The following is a 26,519-nucleotide window of genomic DNA, read 5'->3' as shown; positions in this document are numbered from 1 at the left end:
TTAACAGGTTTGGAATTAAAATAGCCATACCATGAGGCAAGTTAGAGACAGATTGTGAAAATGTTGTTGCAAAATATATTTTCTTTCTCTAATAATTTATAAAATAAAAATTATGTAACTCGATTCAAATCGATAATTTTAATCAAACAACACCAACATTTTCTTTTTTTGAAATTTTACAGACTTTCAAATCAAACCGCATCCATGAAGCACCATTTTTTTGGAGGTTTGACGGTTATTTTCTTGTTTAAAGTAATAAAATGCGAATAAAAAATATCCGGCAAAACCAAATTACCAACTTTTGTCATTTTGACAAATCTAATATAGCTACAGCCCAATATTTCCTACATGTTTGATCAATTATAAGATTTGTAATTAAATTTGTTGGATAATTTACCATACCCAATAATTTAATTATAGTTCTGAACTTTTATTTGGTTAAAATGACCTATATTGAACCTAATATGACCTTCAAATAAAAAAAATCATGTAGAATACAATAAATAACTGCAGTAAAAATAAATCTATAGTTTTTAGTTGATAATATTTTTTTTTTCATAAATGTTTATCTCTTTGGCAATCAAAACAATGCTTACATGACGGACAGACTCGACCATTTTGATTTTTTTATCCAAATCTTAGACAATTGACTGTTAAAATATCAAGCTTATAAATACTATTCACATATTCAGCCACCAAGAATCCACTTTCCCCTTTATCAAAGATAAACTGTAAAATATGACGATTTTTTTTCTTTCCCCGTGTCGCGAAATACACATTACTAAAGCTGTCTATTGAATAACAATGGATTTATTTTACTACGCCTAACCTATAATCTGAATGCACTTTAAAGAAAAGCTTTTAAATTTGTTTTTTTTTGATGGGACCCATATCAAATCATTTTTGTAATTTTAAACTTCCTTTTCATTTTTTTAGGTAGATATTTTCATCATTTATCATTGATTCTATATATATATTTATAGGATATCGAGTATAATAGGGTTTGATATTTATGTAAATATATAGTTACTTATGGCAAGGCTATCCTGATAAGTCACCTGTTGTTATCCTATAATTAGTCCTATTGGGATTCGATGCATACATACATATCAAAAATTGACATCCGTTCAAATATTATTTAGGTACGAAACAATCAAACATCTAATGAGAGAGAAAGACACACAAAATACGTATATAATTTATTCAATCGACTTCCGTCATATGTATTGTAAGAACAGTACCTGATACAAGCATATTTCTTTTTGATAGGTACATATGTTAGGTCCATAATATGTCTACACACGCCCGTTATTTCTTTCCTTTGGGTTTCTTCAAAATTATTCTTTTTTTTTTTTTTTTTTTTCAAAGGGATGGAAAAAAATATATGTACTTTGAATAATCATTGATATTTTTGCTTCCCTCTGAGGCCCTTTTTAGTTACGTGTAAAGTCTTCATCATGATCCTTGCTTATTTGCTACTATTATTCATAGGGAATCAAGGGATAGAGGGATCCTGTTATGCTTCAGGGATGTGCTGTCCTGGAAGGGATTCATCTTGTGGAGTCCAAAATGATGGTGGAAAAAGGAATGAGACTTGCTATTGTGATGAAGGATGTTTGGAGACGGGGGATTGCTGTTCGGACTATGAGGAATACTGTGATATCATAGGTAGGAATATATTTGCTATTTATCAGTGTGGTAAATGACGTAAGAGGTATCGAAAATATCATTTTTATTCTTATATTACTAATATTTTACAATATTTGATTATTTTTATTGAATTACTTTCGTATAGGGAAAAAACTTATTTTCTTTTTTTTGCCAAAATATTACAATATTCAAAAATAATTATGTAAAATATTATTATTACAAATCTTAGAAAAATATATTTCTAATGAGTAATTCGATTCAAAAATGATGTACAAATTTTTTCATTAATGTAACCATTAGGATTTAGAAGGTAGCTATGAATTTTTAATTTGATGCAAAAAAAAAATATGTATTCTTCTGACGTCTTTATGATGGTTTCCACTGAGATTAGTTGTTGATTTGTTTATTTATCACTCTCAGTCGAACCAGTTTATGAAACCTTAGGTGGTCTTTTATATATGTAGATAAATGAATACGGGGTGTTGAAAAGGCCTTTTTATTCTTCACTATCAGATTTTTTTTTTTTTTTCAAATCAAATTCAGCTAGATAAATTTAAACATAGTTTTGTTTTAACAAATTTTTATTTGACAAGTAATTGACTCAGAGGGAAAAAATCCTGTCTGGCCAAAAACTTGATCTAAGATATTTAATTTTCAGTATTTGAGGTATTTGCCAATATTAAAGAAGGGAAAATTAAACTTGGCTATCATCTAGTCAATAGATTGTTAGTTTTTTATTAATTTATTCCTGTTATAAATACTATATTTATAAAATACATTTACCACATTTTTGCAGGTAAAATATCTTAAATTCAGTATTAAACTGTCTTATCTGGTTTGTTTTATACAATAATTTTGTATTCCAAGGATATATGTATAATTATTTTATTCAACTAAGAGATGATACAGTTTACTAAATATGTTGTTATATATTAATAAATGTAGCCATTGAATAATGTTATAATTATATTTATTAAAGACAAATAATATGTGTTGAATACCACTGCAACTGATAGTCATCATTTATCTAAAGGAATGCAACACTGCATTCCTGTTAGGATTGCTAAAGATACATAGCAGTGAATAGATTCACTGCAAATTGCAGTTAGCATATTGTCGCTTCTAAAGTATTAAGAAATGTTGAATATAGGGGCAAACAAATTTGGGGAAGTAAAGTATATCTATGGTTACCCCAATTAAGTTATAAAACTCATTTTCTTATGATTTGTTAGTTACAATATTTTTTTGCCATTGTTCAATGATAAGTAAAGTATTCTTAATAATGAATTATCCTCATTGGTCTCAATTATGACCTCGAGACGAGGCTGGAAAGTCACACAAACTCCATAAATATAGTTGACAAACAACTTAAGATCTGAAATTTTACTCTGGTGTATTTGGCAGTATTTGGACTATATTTGCCACCATATGGAGAAGTGCAATGAATTTAAGTACAAGCTCTGTGAAGGTGAACGTTCTTTTAATCAAATATTCATAGTTTTTGTTATTCCCTTATGAATAATATCTACAGTATGAAAATACTCAACTAGACTTTCAAAACAACTTGGTGATTTTGTAGATCTATGAGATAACCTTTTATTTAAGATCTCAAATTTTAAACAAATGGATGCATTTTATGATATAACACCTATCAATATTATTAATACTGAAGAAGCAAATTATAGTCTTTTTACCTCAATTTTATTTTTTTCAGTGGGCTACTAATATGTTTAGGTTAATACACTGGCTCCGTCCTAATTAATACAATAATGTCATAAAAACTCTTTAAAACTCCTTAAAATAGCAATTGAATAGTTGTTAAAAAAAAATTTAAACACCTAGTTATTTTTGGCCTTAATACACGCCTTTTTATCACGATTGCATTATCAGCAACTTAGTCAAACGGACATTCGTAAAATCCACATTACATATATATATATATATATATATAATAAAATACGTTGTTATACGTTTTTCATTCGTGAAAAGAATTTCAAAATTATCAACTCTACTCAAACAAAAATGACCACATTTATTTTAAATTAGCATTTAATTGTTCATGCGTCAAATATCAAGTATTATATAGACCTATGGGTACTTCTTTGTTAAATCTTCTCAACCAGTGATATTATTTTTCTTCAAAATACCCTAATCTTATAAGTAAAAATCATTTAATTAATAATCTAATTTCATTTCTTATATTTAGTTTTTGTCGATAAATTTAATTTTATTTCATTTTATTCATGGCAATAGTTTCTTATCAGAGTTTCATAAATGATACTAACAATGATAAGAATATATTTATACGGAATGACTCCATAGCATCTACTCATTTTCATAATTTTAACTGATTAAAATATGGCTCAAATAATAGTAGGGAGGTCGGGGATAGTTGAACAGGTCTTTTTTCTCGAACTTCAAAAAATATGCATCTACAAAATTATAATACAATTCTATAATAAAAACAGATTATTATATAAAAATCAATAAATTTTGTCAATTGATCTTTGGGATATCGTCCACAAAATAATTTGTAGAGTAGGGTAGTTTTTTTTAATTTGTTTGAAATTCGATTACGACTAGTTTAGAAAAATTGTCAATTGGAAAGAATATAACTTATGATAAAATTTCATTTTCCTACGATGTCATCTTTAGGTAGGAAATCTATTTCAAAGTTTGAAAGGAGGCAAAAGTTCTTTATTTCGTCAATAAATAAATATTAAAATACAGCATTAGTAATTATTTTACATTTATTAATTACGATGGGCATTATTATAACCTATAAACAGTATTGACACAGTTGTTTTTTTCTAAAGCTACTCTATTTAGGGAAAAAATTGAGTAAGATTAGAAAATTTTATATATATATATATATATTTTTTTTTTTTTGGCTTCATAGAATAATTTAAACAGAAACTTTTGAAAACTTAGAAAAATGTTATCAAAAATATATTATACAAAATAACTAAAAATATATTCTTAGTATTTGTATTTACTAAATAAAGTGTGTTTGCCTTTTTCATAGTTTGATCAAAATGTACGTCCTTTGGATTACTTTAACCAATAACGCAATGTTTCATATGGTATTTTTTTTACCATATGAAAACTTTTCCGCTTTAGCCGTAATTTTAATTCGAAAATAAAGTTGTAAAACAAACCACTTTATTGTAAGGGTCATAGGAATTTTTTTGAGGAGCATCATATTCTATTCGGTTTTTCAATGTTTTTAAAATTAATTAAATCATTTTTATAACTAGTTATCAGTTAATACAATTTTATCAAAATTCAAAACTCACATAGTGAGAATAAATTTGTACTCATTGCAAAGGTTATTCATACCATAATCTGCAATTTTTATCGTATTCCATATTCTTCTTTTTTTACTTTCTATATTTACGGTTAACATCAAAGATTTTTTTCCCCGGCAGAAAAGGGCTTTGAAAATGATTTTGAGAGTGAACTCATCCATTTGAAAATCATAATTAATCAGTTAGAGCTTTAATATAAATCGTATCATATCTTAATCTACTATAATACATTGCAATTTATTCAATAGACACTATTATAAGTTTAGTAATTTATTCATTAAAAAATATTATTTTGTTAATTTTTTGAAACCTCCATTAGTGAGATGGGATATTATACACCCCAAGATTTCTAAAAATGATTATTTTTCATTTGAATTTACATTTTATAGTAAATACTTTTCAAAATGCTCCTAAAACATTTAATCTCATTGTATGAAATTCTTAATTTATATTGATAATTCCTCGTTTATGATTTATTCGCATATTTACCAACTTTTGATAGATGTTTTGTTATTTTAATTTACTTTTTTGGTTCCTAGGTTTTGCCTTTTGATTTTTTTTTATTACTGTATGAAGAAATGTAAAATTGTAGCTTTTATATTATGTAATATGCGCAACCTCATCAAAGCAGATTGGTACAAATTTGATTACCAAAATTCGCATAAACTTATGAATATTTCTTTGAAAAATATGTGGAGATGTTTTAATTTTTTTTTAAATTGTATCTTTCCAATGGTTGAACATTTAAAGTATTGCTTCATGAATGGGTGGTTGGAGAAATCAAATGAATTACTTTCAATTGAACCTACGTAAGACTAACTTTATATTCTAACATGAAAAGTATATTAAAGATTTTTTTCACCCAACTTATGTTCTTTTTTTTTATCTAAATAAATACTTTGCCAAATCTTTAATTAACTAACATTTATAAATTGTTATAATTATAACATAAATCAACAAAAAAATTAAATTCATATTAAATTGAATATACCTATTTTAATAAAGCAACATTCATTTAGATTGATATTTACTGTAAAGTAATTTTTGATAGAAGAAATAAAAACTTTGCGACAAGTAGCATCATATCATATTTCAAATATACATTTATAAAGCTGTGTAGTAAAGCAGCACGTTAAAAAAGAAAAGAAAAGGGACTTATATCTACATACTATTACAGCAAAGTTAATTAAAAAGCTAATAGTTCCGAGCAATGCCGAGTACTCCTGCTAGAATATAACATGGGTTGAAACGTCCTGAGCACATAGATGACACTATTTAAAAAAAAAAAAAAAAAACCTTCATTTTCAGATAGTACTAACCTTCAAAAGACAGCTGTCAAAATTACAGGACAATTTGTGCTCAGTTTGTGATTTATTGTATTATGTGTGATGCTACTTTTTTTATTTCCAAAACAATGGATGAAAGACAATTTCGTATTACATCTAGTATGCAATATACTTAGATTTATTTATTTCCTGGGCCAAGCACAATGCCTTGTGGAGGCTGCAAGGGTGGAGGTAGAAATAATCTTTATTAATGGAAATAGAATTTAGATAATCAACTTCTATTTCTCAAAATTACCACCTTTTTCCTCAACCATGGCGTTAATTGCGCCCTTCTAGGGATGGCACAACCTCATAATATAGTTGTCCAGCATTGCAGCCCATTACTACTTAACAGCAGATTTAAGGGAGTTGACAATCGAGTAGGGGTTGGTACAGGCTCCACTTTCCACATACCCTCAGATTTCATAACCTTGGGGAGCATAGTCAGGGGATGAGGGGGAGGTCAAAGTTTGCTGATATTTTCTTCTTGCACATGAGGTAATACCAAGGTATTCCATCGACAATAGGAGGACACTGATATTCCGCCGCAGTGCAAGTCAGCTACTTGTTATCTTTTTGCTTCCATATCAACCACTTGTTGTTATCTGATTTGACCAAAACAAATATCATTTGTTTTAATCTTAAAATAGATTCATAGATTTTTTTGTGATATGCTGACGCACGGTGTAGATGCATTTACTTAAAAATCACATATTGTCTAAACAAAGTTACGTAAAAATTATTCACTACGTTTATAATATGCCTTATAAACAGTTACCTAGGATATTATAATTTACTTTAACTGAGATTGATATAATTTGATTACTGCTTTGTTCTATGCATAAGTCGATTTTGTGATATAAACTTAATATATTTTGCAAAATCAAATTATGCTAAGCTTTAAAGATAAACGTATCAAGTGATTTAATTAAATATTAACGGCTTGTTTTATCCTTGCATGTCAATCTAGAATGTCGAAAAACAAAAACAAAATAATCCCCAAGCAATATGTTTTTTCTTATAATAGAATCAAATAAACCATTTGTAATAACTGATTTAACATATTTGGTGCGTCAATATACAAGCAGGCTAGAATATTTTTTTTCAACATTTAGTGTAGATTACATTTTTATTCTTTGACGAATATTTGTCAACTTTCATCGACAAATTATTCTTGTTGAGCCTTTGGGTGTTTTGAAAATGGTACTTATATTATCAAAAATTGATCAAAACAATAAAATAATGAAAATGTAAAATTTTATTTTAAATTAATCATATAAATCTTTTTTTTAACGCCCTAAGTAAAGTAGGTATATAAGGAATCCCAAAAATATAACGTATTTAATTACGTGATAAACAGGTGAATGAATATTTCATTAATAATACTAACGATTATTGTATTAATATAAGACATCGAGAAAAAATAAATGCTTATTTTAAAATTATCTTACAAATATGAGTTTGGAATTTCAACAAGATATAACTTGTTATTCTTATAGTAAAAATATTATACATATATTTATTCGGAATAAAAATTTATTTGGAATATTCATTATTTTATGTGAATTTTTGGAATCAAAATATTAATCATCTTTTCATGAGATTGCGTGAATTATATGTAGTAATAGCCACAATATTATAATTTAGTGGCTATCGTTGTATGTCTCAGTCGATAAATGTAATAGTTTTATCTGACATTTAACTACTAATTTTCCAAAAAATCCGAAGCTAGAATAACGAGTACTTTTTGTAAAATACCTAACAGAAATATGGTTCGCTTATTAACACTAATCTTCCACAAAAACCGAAACATATAAAAAACCCTATTTTTTTTAAATCTATACAATATACAGACAGCTCAATATTCCACAGACCTATTTAAGTTAATGAAAAGCTTTTTATTCACAGCTCGGAATAGGTCATTCTACTTTAGAATTGTAGCTATGGTTTAAAATCTATATTTGAAATAAGAGATATTTATTGCCCCCAATATGTCCTTTTTCAAATAAATTTTACCCACTTATTATTATTATATTGTGAAAATCAGTTTTGATTACTTTAAGTACAATTTGTGGAAAATAATGCAAATGTAATCCGCACTCAATTTTGAGAAAAATCATCCTGCTAGCTTTTTGTTCACGGCAACATGTTTATTTTTATCAGTAAATGAACATCTTTCTATGTCAATTAATAAATAAACCACATTTCTTAATTTTGTAAGACTTTGTTGAATAAACGTGGAGTAAAAATTATAATTTATTGATAAATACAGAGCTATAATACTCCGCCCCCTTTCCCAAACAAATCTTGCTCAGGGGTAATTGGGTAACCTCAAATGGACCTACCTTGTAATTAACGGATTAACTCTTTTATATGATTAAAAATACAATACATTAATGAATATCCCAACTTGTGTCTATCTTTACAAAAAAACACACAGAAAAAAAATACATTTTTTTTCTGTGTGTCTTGAAAGCTAGTCATTATTATTTTCCCTTTTTCATTTAGATAAATAATATACCCCTTTCAAGACCCTTTTATAAAAATATAATAATACTGAAGTATTAAGCTCACATTCATACAAACCTTGATTCAAAAGCACAAGAATAATGGCTTGAAACAACAACAACAACAACAAATATAATTTGACAATTTGTAAGCCTTACTTTTTATGTATATTTTTTACGTCTGTAAGATAATTTATTATCTGAACAAAAAAAAGAAACTTTTTGAGTTCTAACGTATAAAGATTATTAATTATAAGTGAACGTTATGTGAGATTGAAAGGGCTTTAAAAAAAACAGGATAAAAAATGTACCAAAAGACCCCAACAATTTAAAATTGGAATGTCATAGTTTAATTTATTAGTAGTTATATGATCCTAACATAATTTCTTTCACCATATCAGAAACACTTTAATTTTAATACGATAGTCACTAGAATGACATAATATCAAAAAAATTCACATAAATTAGACTTTTTACAAAAATTACAATGAAAAATATTTGTTTTTTGATATTTATTTATTGTTAATTACGGAACTGTTCTAATGGCGCCTTTAACTTAATTGCATTTTCAATTATTTCTCTTAATTATTCTGAACCAACAGAAAGTGCAAATATCAGGAGAAAAATATTTTAATAATACAAAAAATAAAGCACTTTAAATATTAGCTGAAAATGTTTATAAAATCTGTGTCATTTAGAGGTCCTGAAGGTGTACATAGTACACGATCTCTCCCTGATGGTACGTGCATAAACGTTATAAATGGATTTAATATCTGCTACAGTATATTCAGTTTCTTCGTATACAATTAGAGATATTTATGTTATGTAAGGTGATATACACTGTAAAATTTTGAGATCCATAATTTTAGGGTGAGATTGTTTGGCTTTGTTGTAAATTAAACTTTTTTTTTTTAAACTCAATAATCAAATATTTCAATATGTCCTGTCGATTTTTAAAGAACTATTATTATATTAATTGTACTTTATTATTAAATTCCATGAAATTTTATAAGTAATTGGATTCGATGCTTGATATTCACCATCCTGTCATATTCATTTTTTTAGAACAACAATAAAGTTTGATCCTAATATGCATGCTAATTTAAAAAAATGAATAAAAAAAGTTGTGGAAAGTATTGTCAACTAATTTTTATTTAATTAATTTATTTATCTGTATACTAATAAGATTAAATACAATGGTTCCATTTAAAAAATGAAAAAAATAATGTAATCAAAATTTAGTAACATAACAGACATATTGTGTTGCCGAAAGGGTGAAACACAATACAAGGTATTCCGAAATTGACAAATTTGTTTAAATATTTTAGGAAAAACATTCTTCAAAAATACTAAATCACCCTAAGAGCCAATTTCATTTTTTATGTCACTGACATTAATTAAAAAAAAAGTTTTTCAAAAATGATGATTTTTCTATTTTAGTTTGACCCAAAATATGACATGAAAATTAAAATTTTCTTTCTTGAAATCCATAGCAGACTATTTTCTAAAATTATATTTGAAATATCATGGAAAGAACATATTTTAAAAGATTGATGTGCTTAAAAATAATTCTTGTAATATATTTCAATAATTACAAATGAATAATTGTATTAAACATAAAATAAATATTTATTGGTTTTATAGTTACAACATATGTATCCTCTATCAAAGTCCTTGTAATAGTTGGAATAAAAAGAATTTTACTATAAGAAAATACATATGATTTGATGGCTCTGATAGAATAAATACCATAAAATCTTTTTATTCCTATGGTGGGCTTTAACGACCATTGAGTAAATTTTTACTGGATTAATTATTTTTTTAAATTTTTTATACGTTTCTAAATTCCTTTATTAAATATATGATAACACTTTATTTCCACTAAAGAAAATATATTATTCCGATATTAAAGTTTGATTAATTATTAGAGAATATGGATCGTTTATATAAAAAATAAATGTGAAAATTGTATATATACCATGAAAAACTTTTCATCTAAGTTGCTCCAAAATATTGGAGAAAAAATCAGAGGAGTATGGTTAAATAAAAATCTCAAGGATATTCCCACACCAAGACTTGATTTGTCAACTGTGGAACTTTAAACCCTCCATTTTTTTAGGGGGGTAACTATCCAGGAACTTTAGCAATATAGAACATTAGTTTCCTTTAGTAATTGTTAAACATCTATATTAATAAAGGAAAGTTTATATGTTTGTATGAAAAATAGTGTTCCCTGCTGTATATCATAAACATATTTTGATCTATGAAATACAATGTAGTCGTATTAATGAAATATTGTAGATGTTTTAATATAGCACCCACTTTGTATACGGGATGAACTGTTTATATATCTAATATAAATATTTTTGATATAAGAAATAACAATTTAGTCATATTTATGAAATATTGCAGGGGTGTGCGTATAACAAGAGTCTCTGTTTGTTTTTGTCATTGCTTTCAGATGTATAACCTAATTCATTTGCATCTTCAAACATCAACAACTCTCATTTTCAAAAAAAAAAAGAGTATTTTTTTTAAATTCCATTATCACACCTAAATACCGATTTGCATAAAAATATATACAAATAAATAAACATCTTTAATTATATTTGAAGATTCTGTGTAAGATTTTTTAGCAATAATTATACAACTAACAATAAAATACCTATATAAAACTCAATAATATATTGGGGGAAAAGGCATGTTCTAGTGGAAAATGGAGGCCAATGGACGGAAATTTCCATTCTAGTCCGCATTGATCATACCAATATCACGGAAATGCTCTCAGTCTTCAAATGGAGGGTCAAGAAATGGGTTTATCTCTCAGGATCCCCTTTTATCAAGATTTATCAAGGTTTTTATATTTATCATTTTGTCTGTGCATAACAGGATCGACAACGAAAGTTTTGTCGTTACTTAAGAAAACGACTGTGTTTCAATTATGTTTAAAATCATTCAAACTACTTTTACAGCGCTGGAGACAAGTGTTTTTTTGGAAATGACTAATTTAATGTTGTTTCTGAAGCCCAAATTTTACGAATTTTGACACTATATATATGGCAATGTGTTTATTTTTGGTCTTTCATTCTTGTATTGGCTTCAAAGGCCCTCAGACTGCTTCTGGATTTTGTTTGGCTAGTCGATCACTTCGAAGTTTGTCTTCACGTTGTTTTCTGGCCTTCTATACTGTCCAATTGCTGACTGACTGTATATTCATGATGTTGGCAAGATCCTTCTTTTGGGCTTTATTTCTCTCTAAAATCCTAACGGCTGTCCTCTCTTCTAAAAATGTCGAGCAAAAAAGATAAACCAGATATTTAAACAAAAAAAAAACCTACGGATCCTCTTTAACTTCAATTTATTATTTTTCAATAAAATTTCTATACTTTTTGAACGCCCTATATCTCATGCAGCATTTGTATTCAAGATCGATCCTCTCCGAACTCATACGGATCTAGGAGTTGTAGATGGAAACCTAACACTATAAATTAGGGGGTCATAGATTTGATTGTTTTTCCTTCAAACGGATGGTCCATTGATTTCTGAACATTTACTAATTCAATAATTACGGAAGGATGAGTGATTGAAATTAATTGATATTTCAATATATTAAAGATCAAGCAATTAGTTACAAAACAAATTATAATTCTCTAGCTTACGTACAAGTCGAGAAAACGACACTTGAATGTGATCGATGAATTTCCATTCGTGCACTCCAAGCTGTTGGGTGTTTCTAGGACCATCATCTACACAGTCAGCAATTTTGAAATGTTGGAGAGGATAATATGGTGTCTTAAAAAGGTTATACTCGACCAGGAGGAGATTAAGAAAACGGTCTAGACCAATTCCTCAATTCCATGTGAGCCCATGCAAAAGATATTGGGGTTACAATCCAGACTGTCCAGAGGGTTATCAAAAAGTGGATGGAAAGAACATTGTAAGGGTGGAGAGGCCACTTTTGACACTATTTAAAAAAAAAACATCTCCTTCGTTGGAAAACTCTTTTGAATTTTGTCTTTTGAAATCTTTTTGACACTTTTGGACCGCCACAGCCCTGATGCCAATCAATTATTACACCTATTAATCACATGCCGAGGGAAAGGCATACAGTGTCTGTCATCCAAATACCGAGGCACTGAAAGCCACTGTAAACCAGTACTGGGACGTCATGACAGAGGACTACATTTGCAGTGTATACCAGGACTTCTAACACCGCCTGCAAGTCATCATTGACCCTAAGGGCGGCTACTTGAAGGAATATGACAGCTCAGACATTAATTTTGTGGAAACAATATTGTAAATTAATAGATGACATCTTTCGAAATTTGCATTTCTAACTGTTCAGATTTTAATGGACCACTCGGTATTATTTTTTGCTGTATTTTTTTTTTTTTTTTGCATTACTTGCCACATAATTACACATGGGTCATTAATTTTTTAAATGTAACAGTCTATAAATAAATATTTTCTAAGACATTAATTTTGGCGTGGTATTTACTATTTTTTTCGGAAAAGATTGTAAGTGTGATATATGTTTGGCGATAACATAAAAGCAGACTGAGATTTTTTGATGAAACGGAGAAAAACACATTATAAGTTTTTTACTTCTATGAAAAGCCGAAGAGAATTTATTAAAGAGGCAAATACAATATTAAACCACTGAAAAGCTGTCCAACAAGTTATTAATATTTTGGTATTTGTTTCAATTTTTGCATGAACATATTATATACTAGTTCAGTAAATTTGATTGTGTGGTATTTGAACTTTAAATCTAATTTAGATATCATCAATACAATCACTTTCAGTTGGTGAGGCTAGTTCTAAGCCCGCTAATCCCCATCTTTTTTTTTTAGAATACTTATAGACTCTTATTTAAAAATAATTTTCACGTCATGACGTCTCAGTACCTTATATGATCAATATTACCAAATAGCCAATTTTTTCAGGTAACCTTAAAAACTGCAACTCCCAAGGACTTTATCACTTTTCTAAATTAATATTCATTATAGTACTCATATCGACAGATATGTTTATTATACTGTCACAATATTGAGAAAAAGCATCTCAGCTTGCTTTTATGTTATCGCCACAAATATAGAAAAATATTTTTTTTTATATACATTAGGACGGCTACTTGAATGATTAAGAGAGCTCAAATACACATCTATTTATAGTATTAATTTTGTGGAAATGATATTGTTAATTAATAAATGGCTAATGAGAGGTGTGGTAGACATAATTTTCCAAGACACGCCGAGCTGCAATGTCTGGGGAGCTAAGGTCAGGGCTGAAAGAGGGCCACATTGAGGCAGGCCAGAAGACAATAACACAATTTCTGCATACATTTTTATTCTACTTAGCTGTATGGGGCTGTGATAAAGTTTTTGATGTTGTAGGAAGTCTGGATGGAGATGCCAACATATTCTGGCACAGAGGAGATCGCACACCCCTTGCTTTTTTTCTGTTGCCCCGATATTTTTACATAAGAGACATGGAATAAAAATAAAAACTTGTTTATTTTTGTTTAGGCTGCATGTTTTGTGTCCCCACTTTATAGGCATACAGGGTAATATTTCATAGACACATTGAAGTCATTTATAAATTTTGTACTCAAATATGAGTTTGATTGCACAAGAGTTTAAAAAGTTTAAAACTTTTATTTGTGTAGACTGACTTTGCTTTCGGACCCAAAATGGTTCAAATCAAATCTGTCAGATTCTCATCTTTTTTTTTCATTTTCTTTCCTCTCAAGCTTTTTCTATCTGCTTCTCTTAAAAATAAATGAAAACCTTGTCAAAATGAAGGATAAAAATATAAGAAAGTCCGATATACATTTGATCTAGCTTTCATGAACCCCCAGGCTTGAATAGCAGAAGAACTACATAAATTTTAAATATAGGTCGCCACTTTTTCCTTCATCTAATTCTTTCTTCATTGACAGTTGTGATTGCATTCAAAAGAGCAACTCTTCCAATGACATTTATATTTTTAGAAATGTTATCAAGAAATGTCGGGTTCATATACTTTTTTTCAACCCTATTCTACTCTCTTGCCTAGAAAAAGGAGTACCTTTTTTACTCTCTTTAAAATTTCATTAACAGAAACATACTTCCTATAAATAAAATATATTCTTATAAATTACTATGTTTGTCCTAGTTGCAAAAGGTTAATTTTTTAATCACCTAATTTCAAAATGAAAATGAACTGTAAAAAAATGAGTGTAAATTACTCAAAACTAATTCTGAGCAACATCAAGGATCACAAACACATTTTCCATTGAAATTGAATATGTAAACCTAATCACATACGAAAAATTTGCATTTTCCTGGCAGTCATAATTTTTCGTTTGAACAACACTCTTCATTCAAGCTAGATTCTTGAGTATTACAGCGCCTTAGTAAGCAATTTATAATATTATTTTTTATATAATACTAAGTAAAGTACAATCAGGCGACATATAAAAAAATTATTAGTAAATGCTGCCTGAAATGGGTTTAGTGCAATTTTGGTCTGACTCCAAAGTGTTAATAAGAACATTTATTTTATAAAAATTGACGATAGTCCGCGGAAGAATATAAATATAATCCACACTAAATTTCGGGGTAAAATCCTTCTTGCTTAATTTTGTGTAAATAGGCTACATATCAAAATAGTTACTTTTTCATAAAAATATCTTTCTATGAAGATTAGTATAATATTACTTATATATAAACATTTCATCATCTCATCCACATCAAATTTGATTAGAGCTTTTTATATTAGCATATAAATTATTAAGTACAACCTTCTATGGTTTGAGAGATGCGATAATGCTTTATATACACATGAATATGTTTACAGAATATAAACTCCATAATTATAAAATTAAAAGGAAAATGTGCCAAAAGATATTTCTTGATGATATATTATATATGTATAAGAAATAAACTTAGAAATTATTAATGAACTCATTATAATACATATGTATGTGGTTATAATATTTTATGCAAAGTGGTTATAAATAGAATTAAGTACAAAGAAAGTATTTTTTAAGCAGCATTCTAAAGTAAATAAAGAATTAGTGTATAAGACTTGATATTAATGTCATCGAACAACTAAAATACTATTGAATTTAAAATATTTCATTTCAAAAAAGATTGTTTTAATATGTATAGACTAGAACTTAGTTTTTTTTTGAAATGTTGGAAGTTCATAGTTCAAAATGTTTCTTTTGGTTTTAAAAATTGTAGAAATTTATTACTCTTGAAGTTCCTAAATTTCATAATTGCCTGGAAATAAGAAGCTTTTTCAATTATGTAAAGCTAGTTAACATTTGGCAAAATAAAGGTGTTTGTAATCTATAACTATTTTAAATGTAGAAACAATTTTTTAAAAGATAATATATTGTTTTCCCCTATGAATACTAAAACTAAAGAGAAAAAAAATGTCTGCAGGAGGGGATACAATATTTTGTATTAAATGTTTTTACTTCTAACTTTAAATAAAAGTAGATCGTAGTCAATTTATGGGTTTAATATTCACAATTGATCAAGAATGAAAAAATTTTAAATTTTTCGTCGAATTAATATCTTGGCAATTGTGAAGGCACTTAATCTAATAAATACTTAAATAAACATTTTATATACAGTTTTGTTGCACTATTAGCATTTAATGTAATCGGCAATATATTTCTTGAATATGAATTTGAGGATCTTAAATATTCAAGGGAATAATATTCAAATGTAGTAACTAATAATTTAGTAATTCAGAAAATGACTCCCTAGATATACATTAAAATGAGTCAGGGAAACATTTACAAGAACAATATCCACAATATAATCTATAAAAATGCAATAAATTTTGGACTAAAAAAAGATAATACCAAGAGGTTGAAAATATATCTTTAGACTATTCCGATTTCTTCTAAAACTAGAATCCACGCACATAGTATAAAATTTGTTACTTTAGATAATTAAAAAAAGGTGCTAGATAATCTCCAATAGTATTTACTTAAGGTAAACCTTGGTTGGAGATTATTAATATATTTTACATATCAAGCACCAGACCTTTTTCTTTAAAAAGGATAGAAAGAGGCTTGAAATTAACTGGTAGATATTTATTGCTCTGAATAATTATTTCTCACTATTTTGATAATTCAAACATATTAGGGATTAATGAGCTCTATAGTTTTGATAGTGCTCTTTATCAGAAAATATTTTGTCTAAAAACTTTCCAGCCCTTCTTTTTGAATTACACTCATGAGGACTTGGACAATTTTCACATCACTAACAATCAGATACTGATAATAAAACGTTTTTTTTTTTATCCCAAAAAAAAGTTTTGAGTGGCTCGAGGGAGACTCATCTTTGTGTTCCTAATAATCAGAAGATTGTATCATGAATCAAATATGGTTTTCCAGTAGTTGTAGCATGTTCCCGTAAATTGGGTTCTAAAGCAATTCGGCGATTTTTCTTGTTTTGGTCAAAGGAATCATTCCCCTTTCACATTTGTTCCAAAAATAATATTTAATATCTAGATATATACAATTGTATATTTGAATTTAGTTTAAAGAGATAGTATGATAAATAGGCCTTGCTCGAATGCTATATACTTCATATAGATAAATTAATTAGTGTTACCTTAAAGAAAACCAAATTATGTTATAATTATATTCATTAATGATCATTATTTACTAGAAAACAGAGTAGTATTTGGTTCGAGTGTAGCTGGAATCTATAATTTAGTAGTATTATGAATAAATTGAATACTAAACAAAGATGACAGCAATTAGAAATGAAGAAGTGCCTATCATTCCTTCCTTATCAATTAATTATCATGAAGCATGATGGATTATTTATATAAGAAAATACACAAGGATTGAAAAACAAGCATAATATAAGACAATTCTATCAGTGTGCTAGCCTGATAATATGCTTGTTTTTCAATTTGTGTGTATTTTCCAAAATGAATCATCCATCATGATAATTCATAATAAGACAAATATAGCATATGAACTATACATATTTATCATACTATCAATTTATATTGATTTAAATTATAAAATCACATAAGTAATATGAATATTTTAAATATCATTTTTGGTCAAATGTCTGCAATGTCCATCGTCAAAATGTCGGTTCAGGAACTTGTTTTTCGTCAAAATGTACATTCTATGAATTATCATTTGGCAAAATGTTCTTTCGGTAAACTTTCTTTCGCGTTTTCCGCCTATAGTAAATTTATATAAACAATCGTACCCTTAGCCGTATTGGAAAATACGAAAAAAGGTGTATGAACATTTTATGAAGAGGTCAATGTTTTAAATTGATGAAATTTTCAATAGCTTTACATTATTTTATCTTTCTATTATTAATTTGTTACTCTTGTCTCCAGATCAAATTTGTCGAAAAAGTCAAAAGATCATTTCACATAGACTATTGATCCAAACGGGATAAAATTTCACAACAGTTTGCACAAGTATTAATTGGGACAAGTTTCATCAAAATCGGGGAGGGAAGGGATACAACCCTTTGATGAACTTAGGTGGAATGACCCTGATATGGATTTCTAAAAAAAAATTCCGAAAAATTTAATTTTCTGTAATTATTAATATTCTATAGCTTTTCAAAAAAGAACACCAAAAACCAAACACCCCTACCCCCTAATATATATATATATTCCTATGGACGCCCCTAAATTGTAAGAGTATATACGTAGAAGAATGAAGGTATATAGGGGGAGGCGGGGGAAGCAATAAATTCAATTTTATTTTTATTTTCCTCTCTTCCTTGGTTTGAAATTTTTTTATTATGTATTAGGAACCCAATAAATTTTCTTGACTCAAATTATGTATGTTTGAACTTGAATAACAGTTCTTGAGAGTAAATAATACTAACGTAATAAGTAATAACGATGGAAAGAGACTTTGAAGGCTCTATTTATATATGTATTAAGTACATAAAAACGATGAATTTACCTAAAAACGCTTGGAAGGCAACTTTATGTATTATTACCATTGGCGTTGCTACCCACTTTTTGTATACAGCCAAACAACACAATTTTTTTAAATGGATTTTATCCTCAACTAAGCGCCCGATTTTGATAAAAACCGAAGCCAAAGGAAAACATAATAAATAAATATGTAATTAATCAATATAATTGATTTTTGCGTCAATAACAATCTCGACTCGACCTCGGAAAGGGAAGCAGGTCTTGATGATAGAGTAACTTAGTAATTCCAAAATTCCATTTGGTTCCAGGACATCAGCTTAGATTTTTGTGTGGTTTGTCTCTCAACTGCGCCTCACACAATGAAGTGCATAAGGTTGTGGTCCAATGAGCTTCGACACCAAACACTGGGTCGAACAAAGTCAAAACAAAATATTCTGACCTCATTTTGTGATTGGCACGCTTTGTTGTTGATTCAAAATCACCTCTGGACTCTCTAGACGAAAGTTTAAGAAGTTTGCAGTCTCAACATTGTCTTGTCTGGGGCTGATTGCAAGGGCACTCTTCCTTTTCTATCAGGCTTGACATAGACCAAATTGCGTGAAAAACTTTTGGAATTTGTTAGAAGAAAATATTGGACTTTGGTTGGATCTTAAATTTTTTGAATATCAAAAAACCACTTTGAAAAACTATTAATAAACTTTGTGTTTTGGGATCTTTTGGGTATTCTGCTATCTCTACATATCTAGACAATACATCTACACAACCTAAATATGACTCTCCATTCAATGTGAAGAAGTCTGTTGACATTGAATATGGCTGGGGCTTGTCGTCAAAATCGGTGAAAAAATGATATGATATTTTGTTTATAGCAAAAAGTATAAATCCGTTTAATATGTTGTTAAAAAGGGTAGGTTCTTATATATATAGCCATATTTAGTTTGTTATCATGTCAAAAGTAGATATATAAAAAGAACTAAATGATATTCAAGTCATTCAAAAGTTTTCAGATCTACTGCAATCTTGATTTTGGTAACCGAAGACGCCACTATATCCAACTAGTAGTTATTTGAGCTCACATACAGGGTGCGTGGACAAAATATGCCGCTTCAAAAACAACAACTACAAGCTTATTTTCTAATATTTATTAGGATATAGAGCAGCTATCTATTCAATGTAGCCGCCGTCTGCAGCCAACCCCCGCTCAATGCAGCTACAAAACCGAGAACTGGCATTTTGAATCTGCGCTGCTACTATCTCACTAAATTTCTCCATGATGCAGGTGATGAGAGACTGCTTGCTGTTATGGGAGGAGCGGTTGGTCACGTTCTCCACGTAGGACCAGACAAAGTAATCCAACGGCTTCAAATCCAGTGATGAGAGAGGCCAAAAGGGTACGAACGCAAAAGAAGAAAAAAATCAGAGAACAACCATGGCATGTTCGGCAACTTTGGGTTCTTCAAGATGTTTAGCAGCCTGAAGCTTTTGAGCAGCCGCAACGCTTGAGTCTATTCAGTCAGAAGTTGGACTGTCTGACGCCTGTAGGACTTGCACCTTAAGTCCTCCTTCACACAAGCTCTCACGGTCCACTTGGGCACGCCCAGGTCCCTCCCCATGGCTCTCATGGGGCGCTGGGGGTCCTCGTCGATGATGTCCCTGACCTTTTTGATGAAGGTGACGTCCTGGAAAATCCTGGTGCTCTTCCCTCCTTCTTCTTACTGTCAACAACATCCATCGGGTCCGACGACTCCTCCAGCTGCTTCCTGAGACTTCTGACCGTTCTAATTGGCATTTAAAAAAGGCCAGAGATGTTAGCATTGCTTAATTTCATGGGATCACTAAGCATAATCTGAATAGCCGCACACCTACGATCTCTCTCATTGAACATAATGCCTTTTCTTGGGCACTTAAAATTATGCCTACAACCCAGGAAATTTTTTAACACCAAAAACAGACGGATCAGACATCAGCTGATGGATAAATGACGTCTTTAAAATGCGGCAGAGGTTGTCCATGCACCCTGTAATTACCAATTAAATTCGTACAGAGCCTGCAAAAGGACTTAGAAGGCATGCATAATTCTAGAAATCGCTTCGGTCGCTTAAAGATAACTGTAACGACATGAATGGGAAACAAATATGGCCGCCTAATAGTAATAGAAATCTAAGCCGAAGGACAAATTTGTTTGAAATATCTTGAATCTTTTAAAAATATATGTCCTCAAATTACTACTGAGGCTTTTTGGTAAACTCTAACAATGAGGAGATGGCCAAAATGTACAGGAACTTCGAGAAGTAGCTGCAATTCCTTTAGAAGCAGCATAATTGAAAAGGTTACAAACACCTCCGTCTAAAATGAAACACTTTTTATAATGATGACCCTTTGTCTTATTTGTAATATTTCCATGTTTATCCCAATAACATAATATAAACAATGGTCTAAAGAAACTGTATATATAAAAAGCAAAATCAACCGAGAAATATGAGTGCCATAATCAAAAGTATGGATCAATACCGATGTGCAATTCTGGAGCTATCTGCGCGTGGAAAATTACCAAACTGATATCTCTCAAAATGCTAGGCTGCAACTGCTCAACTGTGTTCTGTGTAACTGTAAAAGGTACATCAAAAGCTTCCACAAGGTCCAAATAAAGGCCAAAGAGGCTGAAAGAATTGGTTCTGGCAGTTAAAGATACGATTGAAGGCAGAAAATGCCCTTGTTCGTAAATTAAAACTTAATATCTACAAGAGAACGCTTTGTCGGGATTTGAAGTCTTCGGATATAGTAAAGCGTGTGAGCCAGTGCTTAATCCTTCTCAACAAGCTTGAAAAACAAGACTATTGGTCTCTCCACAGCCCCCACTGTTCCCCCCATGGACTTTGGTATTTCTTGGCACATCAAGGGTACCTTTCAGAAGTCTGATACGCAACAAAGGACCAACTGAAGGCTGCCATCATCATTATTTGAGCCAATCTAGAAACAAGCTTTTAAAGAACTGCATTGCAAAGTTTCGCACCAGCCTGGAACTTATTATTTATGCAAAAGGCGGCTATATTTATTGAAAATGTAAATAAGGTGGTCTTTGATTGTATTTATAAATTAAATTTAATGATATGATTTGAAATATAACAATTTTTGTAATTTATAGAGAATTGGAATTACAATGTAAATTGTCTCGCATGATATATTACTTACAAGCGCACATTATATAGAATAATAAATATATGTAATTTACTTACATAGTGAGAATACTGAAATGGTAAACGATGATGGATTGAAAGCAGCACTCAATATGTAAATTTGTTTCTATAAAAATGTCACTTGTTTTAAAATTAAATTGAATGTTCAATGAGAATAAATATTTTATAAGTTAAATAGTAAATGAGCTGTAATATTAAATTTAGTCTCGACAATTCTAAGTATCAATTTAACCCATATTCGCTGAGGATTAGATGACCTCATAATCTTCAAAGGTATGTCACTAATGCAACAATAATATATTGTTGTTATACGAAAGTACACCACCCATAGATACTATTGTTTAATAATATATTTTATAGTCTATATAAGTACCATTGAGTCATTTGAGTCTACAGACTATAAATATAGATCTAATTTATAGCTATTATGTCTATGTTATAACTAATTCTGCTAGGTAAAAGAAAATATTTTGAATATAAGATAGTCAACAAGATGAACAAAAAATGAAACGGATCAAAATCTATCTAATGCTAATACATTTATATGTTTTTGGATATAATTTATGTACTCGTAGCTGAGGAACAATAATACCCACAACCTTTCACTCCAATGTTATACTTTAATCTGATGATATTGACTATTCACAAGACTAATTAATGAACCAGCACGGCTAGTGACTATGCTCTACACAGCATAATCATTTAGCCTTTAGATATATTTGGGAATTGTGATTGTATAGAGTATGGTGCACGTTCATATAAAGTTTTATAAATTAATATAACTTAATACCTATAATTAATGAGAAAACTTAACAAACCTTCAATGTAAGCTTTAGATAATAAATAAGTGTTATTCACATAAATTATAATAATTTTTGTAACTGCAATCGGAGTTAGTACACATTTTCTGACTCTACCAAATAGGCGACGGCTCCACGACTTCAACTCTGACTACTAGACCAACTCTTCCTATCATTAAGCTGTTATTATGTGATTAATCATTTAACATATTGTATAATTGAAAGTAGATCGAAAAAAATGGTTATACAATTTCAATATAATTTCCCATTAAAAAAATTGACATTAACATTATTATAATGATTTATGAAAAGTTTATTAATGTCAACTCCAAAAAAACTTTTTTTTTAGTATAAAGCAGTTTCAATTAAAACTTACTTATATAATTTTTTTGGCTAATTTATATTTGTATTTGCAATCTTTGAATGTTACTCATTCACCAAAGCACAATATTCCATTCCAAATATTTGCATTGAAATTGAGATATCTATTTATGTGAAAAATGTAACATGATATGTTTCAATTAGCTTGTTCACTTGAAGGAAGTCAGATAGAACATATATATATATATATATTGTGTCGTAAATTTATTCTTTCCTTTTTTTATCTTTTTAGATGACACTTAGATTTAGAGAATATTTTGTAAATATTTTATAAGAAAAATAGTGTCTAGTGTTGATATTAAGTCCAAACTTCATTATCAATCACAGTTTTTACACGTAACTTGAAGGCCATACAAGAGTTAATGATAAATTCATTTAAGAATTTGTCTATGCAGCCACTATGAAGGACTTCAGTAAGTCCAAATTTGGTTGTGAGGTCCTATTGGTGTCCCTCTTCAAAGTACCCTATATAGAAATGTTCAGTGAATTCAAATCTGGTGAGGAAAGGAGCCATGTCTTTTTGGACCAAAATCGAGCCATGATATCTGCACAGAACTTTTGGCACTTGACGGACGTGTGAGAGGGGGCACCGTCCTGATTCCACACGTAGTTATCCTCCGGATAGTTGGTCTTCAGCCTTGGCAAGATGGTTTACCTACGCCTTTTAGTAGGCCTCCTGACCGTTTTTCTGTCCACCCTTGAAAAAGAATGGAGGTATCTTCTTTCCATCAGAGGCAACAACGCCGAAGACCATTGTTTGGCCTGTATATTTGGTGTGATGAACCCCTTGCACCTCTTCCTTTGTTTCTGCAAGCCAATGGTTGTTTTCAGCGGCTGTGGAATTGATTAACTGTGAAAATCTTATTGTCTCAGAAAATTTTCATAATTGAACCATTTGCCTTGATCCATGTCAGGATTTTCTTGCACCTTTCGAGCATCCTGGCTTTTAAATTTCGCCCTCCACTGCCTGACATTTTTTTCATCTTGGCCAACTTAAAAATCATGTCAACTCCATTATCTAGGAGATTTGAGATGAGCTGCCTTTTCGCTTGTTGCTCGCTCATGATGATAAAATGACTAAAACAGAATGTAAAAAAATAATCACTTAAATTTTTCATAGAAATGCGAAAATATACATAAACTAACAGTCCACGTTTTGCTGTCCTACCCTGTTTATCTTGTGTTGTAAATTTAATCATTTTTAAATTGATCTTTTTAGTAGAAGCTACATAATTTTCTTCTACTTGGGTTGAGTTTTTCATTTTTGGTTGAGAATATTTAATGTTTATGCCATTTAGAAACCAAGTAGGTATATATATATATATTTGTTAATTGAATAATTATTATTAATTATTGCTATAAGGCATGTCTTGGGTGTTGCCTTTTTAAAAGTAAAAAGGAGAAAAAAACACAAAAGAAAAAATTGAATGACATTAGAAATTCGTTAAATGATAGTTTTATTATTATTTTAAGTTAAAATGAGTCATACTTTATTATACCTGGTATATATTACCAATATTATTATAATTCTAAAATAAATTTGTTTTGCTTCGAATTGTTGGGGTTATTAGACGAAAATTTCAAAAGTAGTAATGACTTTTTTTTCCCAAAAATATTTATTTCTTAGGAAAAAATAACTAAAAAATAGTAAAACGCTATAGTGACATTATTTCTAAACCGATTTTCTTAAAATTTCCACAAAAGAGCAACATTATAACATAAATCTGGCATTCAATCAATAAAATCGTAGTTATTTATTACCAAACGTTCACAACGTTCCCAGAAACACCCCACTGCCTTCTTGAACGTCTGACTGGGTAAAGTCAGGAATGCCCTCCTTTTCCCAGCTCCCAGAGATCTTATGGTGCGGTAGAGACCTTAATTTGAGACCTGTTCAACAATTACCCCAGACAAAATACTCTATAAGGTTCACATTCTCAGAATCAAGAAAATTGAGTATTCTTTTGCTGGTGTGACATGGTGTCCTGTCTTTCTGTCAGGTCCAATATCGGTCTTTAATGATGATACAGATCTAGGGAAAGACTTTGGTGTCCAGAGAACTTATGTGCAAGTTAGTGTTGACTATTAGTCCCTGCTTGATAATGAAGGGCGGCATAACGCGACCTTAGATGCTAACAAAGCCAAAATCCATAACCATTTATTGTTTTCGAGATATGTTTTTGTGCTTGACTAAAAATTATCATATCTGATTAGAAACAGACAAGATCTTTTACGGGAGGCTACTGTTTTAGTTTGATGAAAGCCTTAGTTTGCATGCCCTTTCCTCATTGATCACACGATGAACAGTTAAACAGTGCAGTAAGCAATCGCATTCATCAATTAGCCAGGATTATTCTCTTTTTTTCCTTAACAAAGTAGGACATGGGACAATTTTTTCCCCTTCCAGGTTGCAAGGCTTCTGGTAAATCATCGTCAGAAATATTCACCATCCTACTCGACACATTTTCTGTATTTTTGGAAGAATAGAATAGTGCACCCGACTGCTTTAGCCAAAAAGTTGTTTCCTATTTTTTAATTTCAATTGCACAAAATACACAAAAGTGCCCACCAGTTTGTTCCTGATTAAAAGAAGATGGGATTATGGAGCTCTAAGGTTTTTTCAACCTTTAACCAAGATCATGCATATAGATAAGTTGTTATTATTAATTAATCCTTTCGAAATAGACTCATGATCCTGGATCAGTGACTCCTTTCCTATATAATCACTATTAAAACAATGATTTATCACGATATCTCCATTAGTATAGCTGAAATACGACAGTAAAAACTAAAGGTAAATTTTGAATGTAAAGGTAAGGTTTTAAATCCTATGTATTTTTTAGCGTGTGAGTGTATTGTTGATGTTGGCACCCTGAATAGTATTTTTTATTTTATAAAACAGTTATTATTCCTTTATCATTATACATTCTTGAGGAAAAAACCTTTCAGTATAATTATGAGTTTGTGAGCTCATGAATGACAAAAAGTAACACCGAGGCTTTGTTTGGGTGTTATAAGTGGCAATCCTTGTAGGATTATGAGAAGAATAGAGGATTGACATGAAAAAAATTCCGTTATATGCCCAATGCCCATGTTAGATATATAATTGTATAAAGTATAACAAGGCCGAGAAATCTGGAAGGGGCGAAAATTTTATAGAAAAATTACCGTTCATGAAATGGATAACAGTATTCCTTCTAGTCATTATATAAGTATCACTAAAAAAATTGACCTAGAACACGTCGTTACCTTTATTGTATCACACAATCTTTTTTTAAAAGAAGAAACATTAAAATAATCCCAAAATCAGTTGGTAATTAGTCAATCCTTCCCAACTATAGAATTCACATTCAATATCTGATGATAATTTTATACTGCTTAACAAAATCTAATTCTAATTCAACCATTAAACGGTTTTACA

The 26,519-nt window shown here is 29.6% G+C and overlaps 1 protein-coding gene across 1 annotated transcript in view; it reads left to right on the top strand.

Annotated features, from left to right (window-relative positions):
* The first annotated feature begins 1,395 nt into the window (after positions 1–1,395).
* The window catches only part of LOC121128251 (somatomedin-B and thrombospondin type-1 domain-containing protein), a 118,729-nt gene continuing 93,605 nt past the window's right edge, over positions 1,396–26,519 (top strand). The window contains exon 1 of the mRNA XM_040723833.2: positions 1,396–1,668. Within this exon, the coding sequence (XP_040579767.1) occupies positions 1,458–1,668 (211 nt within the window). The 5' untranslated portion in view covers positions 1,396–1,457. The remainder of the gene's footprint in view (positions 1,669–26,519) is intronic.

This window comes from Lepeophtheirus salmonis, chromosome 13 (genome assembly GCF_016086655.4).
Source record: "Lepeophtheirus salmonis chromosome 13, UVic_Lsal_1.4, whole genome shotgun sequence".
In the NCBI taxonomy this organism is placed as follows: domain Eukaryota; kingdom Metazoa; phylum Arthropoda; class Copepoda; order Siphonostomatoida; family Caligidae; genus Lepeophtheirus; species Lepeophtheirus salmonis.
Note: the sequence above shows the minus strand (reverse complement) of the source record. Positions and strands in the feature narration are given on the sequence as shown.